Genomic DNA, 16,146 nt, shown 5'->3' on the forward strand with positions numbered 1-16,146 from the left:
TGGTCCTCAAAGAAACAACCTATTGTAACATTGTCTACTATCGAGGTTGAGTATATAACAGCTGCATATTGTGCTTGTCAATGTATTTGGATTAAAAGGGTGTCGGAGAAGCTTGGTCTTAAAAGCCAGGACAATACGTTAATTCTTTGTGATAACAACTCAACCATACAACTATCCAAGAATCCTATGCTTCATGGAAAGAGTAAACACATTGATATAAGGTTTCATTTTTTGAGAGATTTGGTGAAGGATGGAGCTGTTAAACTGAGTTACTGCAGATTAGAGATTCAAGTTACAGACATTATGACCAAGCCTATGAAATTGGATAAATTCTTAAGACTTCGTAGCATGTTGGACATGATTGAAGCTTCAAAATTAAATTAGATGCAGTAGCATTTAGTTTAAGGGAGGGAGGGATTGTTGGTTGATTTTAGAATATATTTATTGTTTTATATTATGTTTTAGTTCTAATATAATAAGTTGGTTATTATGTAGTCCTATTTTATAGGGATATGCAAATAAAGTCTAGGCTAGTTATCCATACACCCAGGTGAACTTCGCCTTCGCCTGATATCTCGTGAAGTAAGTCTTCATCCATAATACTTTCGTTATAAACCTTTTTCTCTATGATATGGCTGAATGCGAGTCATTAATTGATGTATTATTATTTTTTTTTTTTGAAAAAAATTAATGATTCATACTAAACTACACCATAAAGTATAAGATGAGAGTAAAAAAAAATGGACTCAAACTATAATTAAAAAAAAAAAAGTTTCCGAAACACCCTTTTCAACAATTAGTTAACGTGCGTTCCGACATTCCGAAAATGATAAATTCAATTCCATTCCAGAAAACGATTTTTGGAATGCAAACGTACACTTCCATATTGACGGAAAGCAGATTTACTATTTCAAATCGGTCTTTCTATAAATCAAACAATTCTGGAAAGGGTTTTTCTGAAACCAGATTCACCGTACACCTTCCGGAAATAGGGTTTTAGAAATCTTGTGAATTTCAAAAGGAAAATATAGTTTGAGAAAGTTTTGTTTCACAAGTAAAAAAAATTCTAAAGTTTTATTATTTTATTTTTATAACTTCTATAACAAAAATAAAAAAACCATTCTCGATTTCAAAATTCCGTAAAAATTACCCTTCCAGATTACAGTTCACGCCTCCCACTATGATTTCGGATTAAGTATTCTGGAAGCATATTTCTGGACTCCGTTTTCTGGTTAGCTGAACCTCACCATTTCAACCAATAAAATTGTAAAAAGAAAAAAACTTCCATACGTGAAACTACTACTCCAGATCTCAGTGACTTCGATAAATCACCACGACCTCCACAAACCCTTGCCGGAGTAATCGCTTCCAAGGTTCATCAACCACCTCAAAGCAATGTCCTATGGTTGAAACATATGGTGACGCGGGAAGAAACTGCCGTACAAGCCTTATCACAACCCATAAAACCCAAAGTAAGAGGTTTTTACTTTCTACAGCCCACAATTTCTTGCATACCTCCTTCAATTTTCAAAGTGACTATTTTACATCTTGGTAAAAGTGACTTCCAAATTACATGTCACCGAACAAACTTCACGGATTTGCAATGCGTATAATGTCTTAAGGAACAAGATTTTTGGAACAATCCTATCAAACGTATTTCTGAAAGAACTTCTCGAAACATATGAAATGCGTTTGGAAAAATCTTTTCAAAATGGTTTTTTTTATCCATATTTTTTCTCCTTTTCTTTCTTTGTAATAGTTATAACGATGGAAGCCCCAATGACGACAGCGACGGTGGTTATGTAATACAGTGATGAAGGGTGTTTAAGTCTTTTTCAATGTGGTAGAAGTGAAGTGTAGTTAGTAATTGTGGTGGTGCAGCAAGAAATAGTTACTGTGCATTCACCTGCTCGGAAGTCGTACCCTCGATTGAATCAACTTGTTTTCTTGCTTTCACTGCCTGTGTTTCATCAAATTGAATCAATGTCTTACACCTCATCTTCCTCAAAATCTAAACCCCAATGGGTATACGATGTGTTCATCAGTTTCCGAGGGGAAGACACTCGGAAGAATTTCGTTTCTCATCTCTATTCCGCTCTTACAAATGCCGGGGTTAACACTTTTCTGGACGATAAGAAGCTTGCCAAGGGGCAGCAGCTGAAACCAGAACTGTTGCATTCAATAGAAGGGTCTCAAATTTCCATTGTTGTTTTCTCCGAAAACTACATATTCTCTAAATGGTGTCTTGACGAACTCGTCAAAATCATGGAATGCCATGCTTTCAGAGGTCAAGTGGTTTTGCCCGTATTTTACGACGTTTTCCCTAGTTTTCTGCGTAACCTGAACGATGTTTCTTTCGAAGAAGATAGTGATCTCAACCGGGTGAAACAATGGAAGAAGGCACTGAGTGAAGCAGCAGGTTTTGTAGGTTGGGATGTTTCAAATTACAGGTATGCATATACTTTTTTTTTTTGGATTTCTTACTTGTAAGTGAATCCTACTGAGCAGGGTGCGGGAGTTACTGTGAACTTCTGTTATGAAATCAGAAAACAGTAACAAGTTCTAAAACTAGAAAAAACCGGAAAGAGGTTTTTTTGTGAAGTGGCATAACAGAAAAAGGGGGAAAGTTATCAAACTTCAATTCTGAGTGCAATACGTTGTGTCTTTGGTTAATACAGAAAAGAGACATGAAAATATCCACAAAAATAAGGCCTAACATAGCTTTCTACCTAATGAACGTGATACAACAAACTTACATAAAATTTTGATTGACACTAGTTTCAAGTTAACAAGACAGAGCAAAACAGAAAATAAAATATCTAGAAAAGTCTCCATTTTTAACACCCCTCCTTGAGATTTTTCTCCAAGCTCTGGTCTTAATAATTCGAACATGCCGTTGGAAAATGCTTTGGTCATAATGTTTGCAATCTAATTATCTAAAGTGCAATGCTCCAAGCTAATTTCTTTTTTATTTTTCTACTTCTCTAATGGCATGATATTTCACCTTGATATGCTTTGTTCTACCATGCTGGACAAGATTCTTTGCAATTGCATTGATTGACTTATTATTAACCCATATAACAGCAGATTCATCATTTAGTTGCTCCATGTCAAACAAAACTTTTCTAGCTCAATGGCTTGATTTGCAACTGTTGCAACCGATATATACCTAGCTTCAACTGTGGTTTGAACCACCACATCTTGTTTCCACAAATTCCAAGAGAAAACACCACTACCAAATGAGAAAACATATCTTGAAGTTCTCTTGACATCATCTAACCCTCCTGCCAGTCACTACTTGCATTTCTGTAACGGGGTACTAAAACAATATAACAGTGAGGAATAAAAAGCACTTTTATTCAATGAAAAGCAAGGAGCTCAATAGCATCCTGCAGGTGCAATAACTGAATTTGACAGAAAATGGCAGAATAGGAAAACAGAAAGGGAAACAGAACCCCAAGAAGAAGGGAATAATCAGACCACTCATTGCCTGCCTTTCACACGCTCAGATTCACTATTTAATTCATTGTTGGGCCCACACAAAATCAGCTAGTTTGGAATTAGTTATTTTCATCCTGGTGCTACGTCTCATTCCTCCTGATGCTGCCACGTTTTCACCTGATTCAGTCTCATTTTGTCCTCCTTTAGTGCCTCTCATTGCCACATTTGTTACATTACCTTCCCCTTTAAGATAAACCTTGTCCTCAAGGTTGACATCAGGAAAAGCCAACTGAATAGCTGCAGTATCCTCCCAGGTAGCTTGCTGCTCATCTAAGCCTTCCCACTTAATGAGAGTTTGTGGCACTTGGTGTTGATTTCTGATAAGAACTCTAGTTTGTAAAACAGCCTCAGGTTGTAAAACAGGTTGAAGTTCAGAGTTTGTAATAGGTAGCGGTACATAAGGTTGTGAATGCTCCCCTTTACACAACTTCAATTGGGAACAATGAAAGACCGGATGAATTCGAGCGGATGGGGGCAAAAGAAGCTTATAAGCTACGACCCCAATTTTCTCAATCACAGGAAATGGTCCAAAGTATCTAAGACTGAGTTTCTAATTCTTTCTAAGAGCCACTGAATGTTGTCTGTAAGGTTGTAGTTTAACCAACACCATATCACCAATTGCTAGCTGGAAGGGAGTGCGTGTTGCATCGGCATTTTTCTTCATGTGCTGCTGTGCTCGCTGCAAATTCAGCTTTAACTTATGAAGGATATTATCTCTCTGCAAAAGTTGTTCTTGTACAGTAGGAGGATCTTCAAGATTGAGGGAATATTTGATTAATGTTGGGGGTTCACGACCATAAACGACCTTAAATGGAGTTATTCCAGTGCTGTGATGGAAGGAGGAATTGTACCAAAATTCTGCCCAAGGCAAAAACTTATACCAATCCTTAGGATTCTCAAAAGTGAAACATCTTAAATACATTTCCACACATTTGTTCAAAGCCTCAGATTGGCCGTCTGTTTGAGGGTGGTACGCCGTGCTTAATTTCAAAGTTGTGCCACTCAATTTAAATAATTGTTGCCAGAATTGGCTAGTAAACACCTTATCCCGATCGGAAACGATTGTCTTCGGGAATCCATGCAACCTCACAATAGTCTTCATAAATAACTGAGCAACATGTTTGGCATTAAAGTCAGATTTCAAACTGGCCAAATGAGCATATTTAGACAGTCTATCAATGACAACCATAATGACAGTATACCCATTGGAAGGGGGAAGGCCTGTGATGAAGTCCATGGCCACATCGTCCCAAATTTTGTCAGGGATGGGTAAGGGTTCTAATAAGCCATGAGGTAATGTTGTGTCATGCTTGGCTTGCTGGCATATGAGACACTGTTGGACAAATTCTTTAATGTCTTTCTGCATACTGGACCAATAGAATTGAGATGCAATCCTTTGTAAGGTTCTTGTGAAGCCTGAATGACCTCCCAATAATGTGTTATGTAACTCATACAAAATTTTTTTCACTAATTCATGCCTTTTGGGTTAAACCAAACGACCCTTACAGTACAATAATTGATTAGACACTGAATAATGTGGGTTGGGAGGTTTACTCTGCAAACAAAGTTGCATAACAGTGCTGAGTTGTGGGTCTATTGTCAAAGCTTGTTTCAATTCTGAAATCAAGTGCCATTGGGGTTGAGATATAGACATCATAAACGATCTGGAAAGAGAGTCAGCAGCTATATTTTCTTTACCTGGCTTGTACTCAATTGTGAAATCGTACCCAATCAACTTATGGATCCACTTTTGTTGCTCTGGTGTGTGAACAACTTGATCAGTAAGTGGTCGTAGGCTCTTTTGGTTAGTCTGAATGATAAACTTGTGACCAATCAAATAATGGCGGAATTTAGCTATGGCTTCGGTAATAGCAAAAGATTCCCTTGCATATGCGCATTGATTTTGCAATCGTGCACCCAACTTTTTTGAAAAATACGCAATAGGGTGGTTCATTTGACTCAAGACAGCACCGACACCAATCCTCGAAGCATCTGTTTCTAGGATGAATGGCTGTGAAAAATCGGGTAATGCCAAAACTGGAGCTTGTGTGATGGCCCGTTTCAGCTTGTTGAAAGCTGCATCGGCTTCAACTCCCTATATAAAGTTATCTTTCTTAAGGAGCTCAGTCAAAGGGGCAGCTATTATGGCATAAGATTTGATAAACTTCCTGTAATATCCAGTTAATCCAAGGAATCCTCTCAACTATTTTATAGTAACTGGAATTGGCCATTGTAACACCGCGTCAACTTTATCGCTATCCATTGCTACTCCCTGCCCAGAAACTGTATGTCCGAGGTAATCCACTTGCTGTAAGCCAAATAAACATTTGGATAATTTTGCATATAATTGATGTTGCTGCAACAATTGAAGAACAAGCTCCAAATGTGTTAGGTGTTCTTTCCATGTATGACTGTAGACCGATATGTCATCGAAGAAGACCAAAACAAAATTTCTAAGGTAATCTTTGAAAACATCATTCATGAGGCTTTGAAAAGTGGCAGGGGCATTTGAAAGCCCAAATGGCATTGCCAGCCATTCATAATGACCTTGGTGAGTGCGAAAAGCCGTTTTGTGTCTATCCCCCTCGACAACCAGTATTTGATGATAGCCGGATCTCAAATCAAGTTTGGAAAAATAGTTAGAGCCATATAACTCATCAATGAGTTCATCCACCGTGAGAATTGGAAAGCTGTCCTTGATAGTGATGGCGTTTAGGGCTTTATAATCAGTACAAAATCTCCATGTTCCATCCTTTTTCTTAACCAAGATAATGGGTGAAGAAAACGGACTCGTGCTAGGTGTGATAATTCCGGCAGCAAGCATTTCTTGGACCATTGTTTCAATCTGTTGCTTTTGACTATGTGGATAGCGATAAGGCTTGATTTTCACGGGAGGCGCATCCTTGAGCAGGGGAATGGAATGATTGTGAGCTCTGGAAGGAGGTAAAGTAGTTGGAACATTAAAGATACTGCTGTAGTTGTTCAGTAGTAACATCAATTCGGGTTCCATGTTTGGAGGTAAATCCAAGCACTTATCATGAGGGAGCTCCTCCTGTTTGTACTGCAAGGTGAAAATTTCAGCTATAACATGAGTATTATTCATTCTCCTCAAGTGGTGAAATTGAGCTGGCCTTGGCAATTGGGGTCTGTCACCATGTAATGTTACATACTGGTTGTCCTTGTAATATTTCAAAGTAAGCTTGCTATAATTTGATATATGGGGACCCAGAGTGGCAAGCCATGTGGCTCCCAAAACCAAATCAGCACCTGCAATCGGAAGCAAATACACCGGTAATTGGAGGGAGTGGCCCTGAATCAGCACCTCTAGCTGCTTCACCAAACCTTCAACAACTAATGAATGCCCATTCCCAACTAAGACTTGAAAATTGGGGGCTGGTTCAATTGGGAGTTTCAAACAATTAGCAATGCGAGGCTGTAAAAAGTTATCGGAGCTACCACTAGCAAGTAAGATTTGGACTGTCATACCATTAATTGTACCACAGAACCTCATAGCTCCGAGACCCGAGGAACCTTTAAGTGCATTGTAAGAGAGATGGTGGTCCAAAAGCAAAGTCCCCGCTTTTTCTTCATGCACAATAGGAGAATCTGGTGGCCACTCATCAGTATCATCATCCATTTGTAAGAGTAAATAAGTCCTGTTGGGACACCTATGAGAAGACGTGAACTTCTCATCACAAGTGTAACAAAGACCCTTCTCTCTACGAATCTGCATCTCAGCTGGTGATATTCGTTTTACAGTTCCAGGTTTTGGGTCATTGGAATTGGACTTGGTAGGAATAGGAAGTAAGGGAGGTAGGCTTGTGGATTTAACTAACTGTGAAGAGGTTAGGTTTGTGTTTGGGATACGGTTTGGGTATGAATGCTGAAAGGTTTTGTGTTTGGGTAAGTATTTCTCTTCAAATAACTTGGCCAGAGAAACACAACGGAGTAAAGTGGTTGGAGATTGGGCTATGACGTCACGTTGAATGTCAGATTTGAGACCCCCAACAAAACAATCAATCAGGGCCTCACTCGTAACGCCCTGGACTCTATTTGCAAGTGTAGTGAACCTCGTATAATAATCATGAACAGAGTCTGTTTGTGACAATTTAAACAGCTGAGATCTAGTGCATTCATATGGAGATGGCCCAAATTCTAGTTCTAAAGCACGAGTAAGGTCAATCCAGGACTGAAATGGAGTAGAACGATTAGTCATTTGGAACCAAGGAACTACCTCTTTTTCCATGTGAATGGCAGCGATGGTAATACGTTGAGTATCTGGAGTGTTGTAATAATAAAAAAATTGCTCCGCTTTGAAAATCCATTGAAGAACTTCTGAACCGTCAAAACGAGGAAAATCAAGCTTCACATTTCTAAATCATATTTTCTTAATTTAGATTCCAAAGCATGACATTAGTGTATCTCCATTCCAAGAGACTAATTCATTTCTCCCAAATCAGTCATTTCAGTTTGAGTTCCCATGTCCTTACTGCTTTGACTTATTTTTGCAACCTTTTTCTATATGACCAAGCTAGTTGCGAGCCCTACATTTAACTCTAGACTTGAACCAATAGTAATTTTCTATATAGTTTGTCCTTTTAAAATGTGGACAAGGTAGAAACTTCTCTTTCCATCCTCTTTTGTTGTTGTCTTCTTCCGTTTTCCCTTTGCTTTTCTTTCCACTAAAAGGCTTTTTTTTTTTTCATAATTACTTCTACATTGAGGTTTGCTTTTGGTATTAGCCATAGAAACTACTTTAGCAAATAGTATCTTACTCTGATTTACTTGTAAAACGTTTAGTAACACGGTTTTTGTTATGAACACTATGGAAAAGAGACAGGAGATCAACAATGTCAGGGGATTTATGCAACTTTGACTTTATTTTAGGATCTGTTATAATTTTTATGCGTTGTCATTTTGGGTTATTTTTTTTTTCTTTGCAGAAATGAAAACTTTGTTGTGAAGGAAATGGTTACTGCTGTTTTGGAAAGACTAGATAGAACATACATGTCTATTACGGACTTTCCAGTTGGATTGGAATATCGTGTGGAACATTGTATTGGCTTTCTAAGAAAGCAAACAAAAGGAGCTTATATATTAGGGATTTGGGGAATGGGAGGGATTGGTAAAACAACCATAGCCAAAGCCATCTACAATGAAATTCGATATGAATTTAAACATAAAAGTTTCCTAGCAAATATTAGAGAAGTTTGGCAAAGAGATTTTGGGCGGATTGATTTACAAGAACGACTTCTTTCAGATATCCTCAAAACTGAAAAGGTGAAGGTTTATAGCATTGATTGGGGAAAAGCTATGATCAAGGAAACGCTTTGCACAAAAAGAGTACTTGTTGTACTCGATGATGTGAATACATTTGAACAATTAAATGCACTATCTGCAAATAGTAATGGGATTGCTCAAGGAAGTGTAATAATCATTACAACAAGAGATGTACGCCTACTCAATATGCTTGATGTTGAACATGTATATGAAGTGGAGGAAATGAATGAGATTGAGTCCCTTGAGCTCTTCAGTTGGCATGCTTTTAAGGAAGCAAATCCACCAGAAGGTTTCCTTGAACTCTCAAAACAAGTAGTCACTTACTGTGGAGCACTACCTCTAGCTCTTGAAATTCTTGGATCTTATCTATACAAGAGAAGAGTAAAAGAGTGGCAAAGTGTATTATCAAAACTAAAAGAAATACCAAATGATAAAATACAAGAGAAATTGAAAATAAGCTATGATGGTTTAACCGATCATACGGAGAAGGACATATTCCTTGATGTATGTTGCTTCTTTATTGGTAAGGACAGAGGCTATGTCACAGAGATACTAAATGGCTGTGGACTTCATGCTGAAATCGGAATAACAGTCCTGGTAGAAAGGAGCCTCATAAAAATTGAAAAGAATAACAAACTCGGAATTCATGATTTGCTTCGAGACATGGGCAGAGAAATTGTTCGTGGAAGTTCACCACTAGAACCACAGAAGCGCAGTCGGTTGTGGGTTCATGATGATGTACTTGATATATTGACAGAACATACTGTAAGAATTTTCTCTTACTATATTTTGAACTATCATTCATTCTAAATGATATCATGAGCACCATAATAAAATTTTTACTTTTATTTCCTGAATTTTAACTTTCTAAGTTTCGGTTTAAAACCATGGGATTTATATTTACCTTTTCAAAGTATTTAGCTTCTAGATCTATACTTAAATTCCATCTTATGTTTATCAGTTCTTAACTTTCTCTTGTGAAAACAGCCAATGCTTCTCCTTATTTATAACTTGTTTTTTCATTTATTTTTCATAGGGAACAGGAGTCATTGAGGGATTGGCTTTGAAGATGCAAAGAACCAGCGGAGTTTGTTTCGGTACTGAAACATTTGAGAAAATGAAGAGACTCAGACTTCTGCAACTTGATCATGTACAACTAGCTGGAGATTATGGGCGTCTTCCCAAACAACTGAGATGGGTTCATTGGAAAGCATTTTCATTAACTCACATGCCGGAAAACTTTTATCAGGAAAACATAGTCGCCATTGACTTAAAATATAGTTATCTTAAACTAGTATGGAAGGTGCCCCCGGTATGTAACATGTGTGTATATATATATATATATATGTATATATATATATATATATATATATATATGTATATATGTGTATATATGTGTATATATGTATATATGTACATATATACATATATACACATATATACACATATATACATATATATATATATATATATATATATATTACCTGATATATTTCTATGATGACAATATTAATTTGGATAAAAACTCATACTCGGTTACAATTGGTGCTGTTCTTGAATCAAATTTAGAGTTTTACTTTAGTAATTTGCTTTTTATTAATTGCATTACAGATAAATCTACAAATTTGATTGGAGAACAACATCAAATGTATCTGTAATACAGCAAGTTGTCCACATGCTTTGCTAATCTTTCTTTTTTTCGTTTTAAATTTTCTTGCAGTTTCTGGAGAGGCTAAAATTTCTCAATCTTAGTCATTCCAGGTACTTATCAAAGACCCCAGATTTTTCAAAACTACCAAATCTTGAGAAGCTCATTCTCAAAGATTGTCCAAGCTTGTATGAAGTACACCATTCTATTGGAGATCTAAATAACCTCCTTCTTCTAAACTTGAAGGATTGTACGTGCCTTGGCAATCTTCCAATGGTAATCTATAAGTTAAAGTCATTACAAACCCTCATCCTCTCTGGTTGTTCAAATATTGACAAGTTAGAAGAAGCTATAGGAAAAATGGAATCCTTAACAACTCTAATTGCGGACAATACTAGTATAAAACAAGTGCCTTTTGCCATAGTAAGATCCAAAAAGATTGGATATATATCCCTTTGTGGATATGAAGGATTGACACGAAATGTATTTCCTTCTCTCATATGGTCTTGGATGTCACATACAAGAGGAGCTTTATCCTGTATTCAACCATTTGGGATCACGCCAACATCTATAGTTGCCTTGGATATACAGGATACTAATTTGGTTAACCTATTATCAAAGCTCAGTGAATTTTCAAAACTTCGAAGCATTTCTGTACAATGCGACTCAGATTTTCAACTAACTCAAGAACTAAGATCAATTCTGCATGAGTTATGCAATGTAAACTCTTCTGAATTGGAAAATGCATATCTATCACCAATTTCAGAAAATTCTATGGTATCGTGTTTGATTGGAATGGGAAGCTACCAGCAAGTCTTCGACATGCTTAGCAATAGCATATCAGAGGTTCCTTCTCTCTCTTTTTGTGTCTACCTTACATTTCCTATTCATTTTTACAATGCATGAAATATTTCTTCCTCACAAAATATGTATTTGCTTGCCAAGCATATCATGGGGTTACTTACATGTTCATTTATTTTTTCATTTAGTTTGGGGCTTAGTGAATTTTCTCTGGCTGGGATTGGAACACTACTCTGCCATTTCTCTTCTATATTAAACTAAATTTAATAATACAATCTCCTTTCCTAGATAGGACATAGGACCATATCTTCCCCCTTTTGGGAGTCTTTGGTGACAATGTTAAAATTTATTAAGTATTGTCTTAAAAAATTTATAGTTGGAGATTATCAAATCTATTTTTAAGTGGGGTAAAAAAGTGGATGTGGAAGGTGAAAAGAAGTGTAAAAAGGGTGTAATAGTGAGTGAACCAACTTTGGAAAATGGTCATTATTTTAGTAGAGTAAAAGTCTGTCTTGACATAGCAGTTCTACAACTTATTTTGGTGAGAGTTTCACAACTATTATTGAAATAGAAATCGCTCCTAACTTTCTATTGTGTATAGGTGCTTTTTGTTTGTTGACTGAATTCATTTCAATCCATTTCCTTGTTCTATTTTTTTAAGAAGTGCACTGTATATAATATCAGACAATATAAACTTGGATATCATATTTAATGAATAACTAAGTGTTGTTGCATGATACAGGTATTAAGAACCAATAGTTCTAATGATTTTGTGCTTCCTGGGGACAATTATCCTTATTGGTTAGCCTATACAGGGGAAGGTCATTCAGTACCTTTTCAAGTTCCTGAAGATGGTGATTGTCGCATGAACGGAATGCTGTTGTGTATTGTTTATTCATCAACCCCTGAAAACATGGCAACTCAAGCTCTTACTAATGTCTTCATCTTTAATTACACAAAGTGCACCATTGAGATATTTAAGCATGCAACAACAATGTTATTTAGTGATGAAGATTGGCAGGGTGTAATATCAAGCCTAGGACCCGGAGACAACGTGGAGATTTTTGTAGGTGTTGGTGATGGGATCACCGCTAAGAAAACAGCTGTGTATCTGATATATGGTCAGTCAATTACAATGAGATTGGAGTCACTTGGACTGAATGCACAAGAATCACCTGAGCTGAGTGTGATACTGTCACCTAAAATGAGTGCACAACCAACCACAGATGTGGAAATGGAGGCAAAGAAGCCGAAGAAAAATACATTTGCCAAAATTAGAAAAAAAGTGAGAGTATGTTCATGTTTGAAGTAGATTAAGGGTTTTTGGACACTCCATTTGTGTATAATGTGGTATCATAGAGGAACGAATACATATATATACATATATATATATATATATATATATATATATATATATATAATCATACTTTTTTTTTAATTGTTTAATTTGTTATAACATTCATTCACATTCTCAATATCTTAATTAAATATCTTTTATTTCGCAGATGATAAATAATATGCAAAACAATAAAATTTAAAGTACAAATAATAGAGGAAGCAATTAACACAAAAACATTTTTATGTGGGATAACCTATAAAGTAAAATTTCACGGGATCTATTTTAGTAAAAGCTTACAATACTAATAGCTAGTGGGTATAACAGCCATTAGTGTATTTTGAAGATATAACAGAGGAAAAACACGGAGAAGTCCTGTAGAGAATTTAAATTCATCATTTTTGTATTGGAAAGGGAAGACATAAAGTATTGTATGATTTTCTTCCTGAAATTCTTTCTCGGATGATATGTTTCTTCCATGTTCTGTTCTAATTATTTTTATTTGTTTGATCGCTCTTTCAGGGTACTGTGGATGCTGAAATCAAGAAGCTGCTACTGTTCATATACAATGGTTTTGTTACTTCTATAGTATTGATCTCTAATACTAAAATTTGTTACATTTAAAGGTATAAATAAAATCCACACGTCTTATTCAGAATTCCCTTTAAAGTTGTTTTAGCTGTCCAACGTCAACAACTCCTCCGAATAAAGCCGCGTTGTCATCTTTGCTAGGCCCTTAGACATGAGCCGAAACAACCTAGGTATATTTTCTATAACATTACGGCTGTCATTATTGTTTTACTCCTCGTAGAGAGCGAAAGAAAAAAAAAACATATCGAAATTGTCTTTGTGTGCTCCGATAACATCGTTGCAGTTTCTTTATTAACATAGTTACGATGTATTCACTTGCTCCTACAACTCGTATCGACACCAAATTCAATCAACTTGCTTTTACCGTCTCGGTCGTGTTTCATCCAATTGAATCAATGTCTTACACTTCATCATCCTCAAAATCTAAGCCCCGATGGATATACGATGTGTTCATCAGTTTCCGGGGGCCAGACACTCGTAAGAATTTCGTTTCTCATCTGTATTCCGCTCTTGCAAATGCCGGGGTCAACACTTTTCAGGACGATGAGAAGCTTTCCAAGGGACAACGGCTAACAGAACTGTTTCATGCAATAGAAGTGTCTCAAATTTCCATTGTTGTTTTCTCCGGAAACTACATTTGCTCTACATGGTGTCTTGACGAACTCGTCAAAATCATGGAATGCCATGCTTTTAGAGGTCAAGTGGTTTTGCCAGTATTTTACGACGTTAACCCTTCGTCTCTACGTAGCCGGAGCGGTGTTTCTTACGAAGTCATTTTTGAATATGGTAGTGACCTCCACCGGGTGAAACAAGGGAAACGGAAGAAAGCACTGAGGGAAGCAGAAGGTTTGGCAGGCTGGAATGTTTCGGATTACAGGTATGCATATGCTTTTTGTTTCTTTTTTTAATTATCAGATTTTTTTTCTATCCATCTATTATTCTTTCTTATATGTTTTCAATTCCTAAGGATGAAATAATATCTTTTTCTTCTAATACTTAATTTAAATGTCTAGTGGCTTTATGGAACTTCGATTTTATCTTATTATAATTTGTATCCATTATCATTTTTCTCTTCTTTTTCTTTTTTTTTTTAGAAATGAAAATGTTATCGTGAAGGAAATTGTTAGTGAAGTTTTGGAAAGACTAGATAGAACATGCATGTGTACCACAAACTTTCCAGTTGGATTGAAATGTCGTGTGCACAATCTAGTCTTGACATCGCTGCCTCTTGACCACCAGGCCCTTCAGCAACCTCAGTCCAACCTAACATCGTCCCAGCAGTAGCCTGCATAAGTCCAGCCTAGTCCAGCTTACAGTAGTCCAGTCTAGCCTAGTCCAGCCTGCACCAGTCCAGCCTACACCAGTCTAGTCCAATTCAATACCAGAGCCAACATAGACTGTGGGAGAGGACTCTGATTCTAATGACTATATAGACTATTACGACCATACATGACAATTATTGAGGATTAGTTTTTAGTTTGATTGAGTAATAAGAATTTGATACTACTTCACTTTATGTTTACATACATAGATATTATGTTTCATTAATATTGTGATATATGTTTACGTTTAATTTTGGAGTTAAATTAGATATATAATTGTTTGGAATGGATAAGATTTTATTATTGGCAGGTCTGTTTCGGGATATTTGTGGTTTGCAGGTTTGTTATTGTTTGTTGTGTGTGGTAAGCACACATGCAAAACAAACTTTGCAATTTGATTATTATTTATCGACGAATGCATCTGTCGATATTAGTTGTAATTGCTTTACCGACTGATCTTGTGTCTGTCGGTAAATATTTCAATTACCGATGGATATATATATATATATATATATATATCAGTTAATAAATATTGCACACAAGTCAATTACAACAAAATTCCGCTAGTCAAAAATCTGTTAGTAATTACTATTTACCAACAGATATCATCAATTACCAGCAAAAATTGCCGTCAGTAGTACACGATTTACTTGTAGTGTGTGCATGTATTGTGTTTCTAAGAAAACAAACAAAAGGTGCTTACAAACCAAAGCCATCTACAATAAAATTCGATATGAATTTAAACATAAAAGTTTCCAAGCAAATATCATATGCCTCGGTTCATGCAAAATCTTAAAAAGATGCATATGGAACCTATGCGTCGAGTTTTGAGATAGGTGAAAGGTACCATTTATCATGGAATACTTTTCAAGAAAAATGTAAGTTGTGAAGTAATAGGATATTGCGATGCAGATTATGTTGGTGATCATGACACTCGTCGTTCGACTACTGATTATATGTTTTCACTAGGATTACGAATTGTGTCTTGGTGTGGCAAGAGACAACCAACAATTTCTTTGTCCAGTACAGAAGTCGAGTATAGAGCAGCGGGTATGGCAGCTCAGGAATGTACGTGGTTAATACAGTTGTTACAAGATTTGCATCAACCGGCTAATTATGCAGTTAAATTATATTGTGATCAGTAGTCTGCAATTCGTTTGGAAGAGAACCCTATTTTTCATGCTAGAACCAAGAATGTTGAGGTGCATTATCATTTCATTTCAGAAAAAGTGCTACGAGGTGAAATATAAATGAAGTATGTTAGTACTGAAACTGAGATTGCAGATGTATTTACCAAAGGTCTAAGTAATTCAAAATTTGAAGAGTTCAGAAGACAACTTGGTATGATCTTGTAGAGAATACTCATTGAGGGGGAGTGTTAAAATAACAATGCTTATTTCTCTATTTACCTTCATTTAACGAAAAAAGTTATTTTATTTATGTATTTACTATATTAGTTTGAGGTGAAATTATAGTTAGGTATAATATTTTTAGAAACTATAGTCATTATAAATGCATGTAACATCTTTGTGTCATCATCACATACGATCACATACAATCAATACAAGTATACAAAGAACAATTGTTATAAGGTGCTGGGCACCAACATTCTCTCCCTTCCAATATTTAATATTCAACAAAGTTAAGGATCCATCTCATGAACAATT

At 36.1% G+C, this 16,146-nt stretch overlaps 2 protein-coding genes across 3 annotated transcripts; both read left to right on the forward strand.

Moving 5' to 3' along the window:
* Nucleotides 1-1,782: 1,782 nt before the first annotated feature.
* LOC114167389 (disease resistance protein RPV1-like) lies at nucleotides 1,783-12,722 on the forward strand. The gene is made up of 5 exons (XM_028052481.2): nucleotides 1,783-2,450; nucleotides 8,445-9,546; nucleotides 9,818-10,093; nucleotides 10,502-11,275; nucleotides 11,973-12,722. Exons 1-5 carry the CDS (start codon nucleotides 1,984-1,986, stop codon nucleotides 12,540-12,542), a joined length of 3,189 nt encoding a protein of 1,062 aa, XP_027908282.1. The 5' UTR covers nucleotides 1,783-1,983; the 3' UTR covers nucleotides 12,543-12,722.
* Nucleotides 12,723-13,094: 372 nt separating this feature from the next.
* On the forward strand, nucleotides 13,095-15,871 carry LOC114167374 (toll/interleukin-1 receptor-like protein). 2 transcript variants are annotated; one of them, XM_028052450.2, is made up of 2 exons: nucleotides 13,095-14,034; nucleotides 15,449-15,871. In XM_028052450.2, exons 1-2 carry the CDS (start codon nucleotides 13,463-13,465, stop codon nucleotides 15,519-15,521), a joined length of 645 nt encoding a protein of 214 aa, XP_027908251.1. In that variant the 5' UTR covers nucleotides 13,095-13,462; the 3' UTR covers nucleotides 15,522-15,871. The 2 variants fall into 2 exon arrangements, with proteins under 2 accessions (XP_027908251.1, XP_027908250.1); XM_028052449.2 differs by lacking the exon at nucleotides 15,449-15,871 and adding an exon at nucleotides 14,252-14,679.
* The last annotated feature ends 275 nt before the right edge of the window (nucleotides 15,872-16,146 follow it).

Source organism: Vigna unguiculata, chromosome 10 (genome assembly GCF_037176805.1).
Source record: "Vigna unguiculata cultivar grain cowpea cultivar isolate G323 ecotype 2 chromosome 10, ASM3717680v1, whole genome shotgun sequence".
In the NCBI taxonomy this organism is placed as follows: domain Eukaryota; kingdom Viridiplantae; phylum Streptophyta; class Magnoliopsida; order Fabales; family Fabaceae; genus Vigna; species Vigna unguiculata.

What these genes read in the sequence shown, in the direction of transcription:
- LOC114167374 (XM_028052449.2), top strand. Translation starts at nt 13,463, where the DNA reads ATGTATTCACTTGCTCCTACAACTCGTATCGACACCAAATTCAATCAA. An exon ending in TGGAATGTTTCGGATTACAG is followed by an intron (nt 14,035 to 14,251) that starts GTATGCATATGC and finishes TTTTTTTTTTAG; the next exon opens with AAATGAAAATGTTATCGTGA.
- LOC114167389 (XM_028052481.2), top strand. Translation starts at nt 1,984, where the DNA reads ATGTCTTACACCTCATCTTCCTCAAAATCTAAACCCCAATGGGTATAC. An exon ending in TGGGATGTTTCAAATTACAG is followed by an intron (nt 2,451 to 8,444) that starts GTATGCATATAC and finishes TTTTCTTTGCAG; the next exon opens with AAATGAAAACTTTGTTGTGA. An exon ending in TAGTATGGAAGGTGCCCCCG is followed by an intron (nt 10,094 to 10,501) that starts GTATGTAACATG and finishes ATTTTCTTGCAG; the next exon opens with TTTCTGGAGAGGCTAAAATT.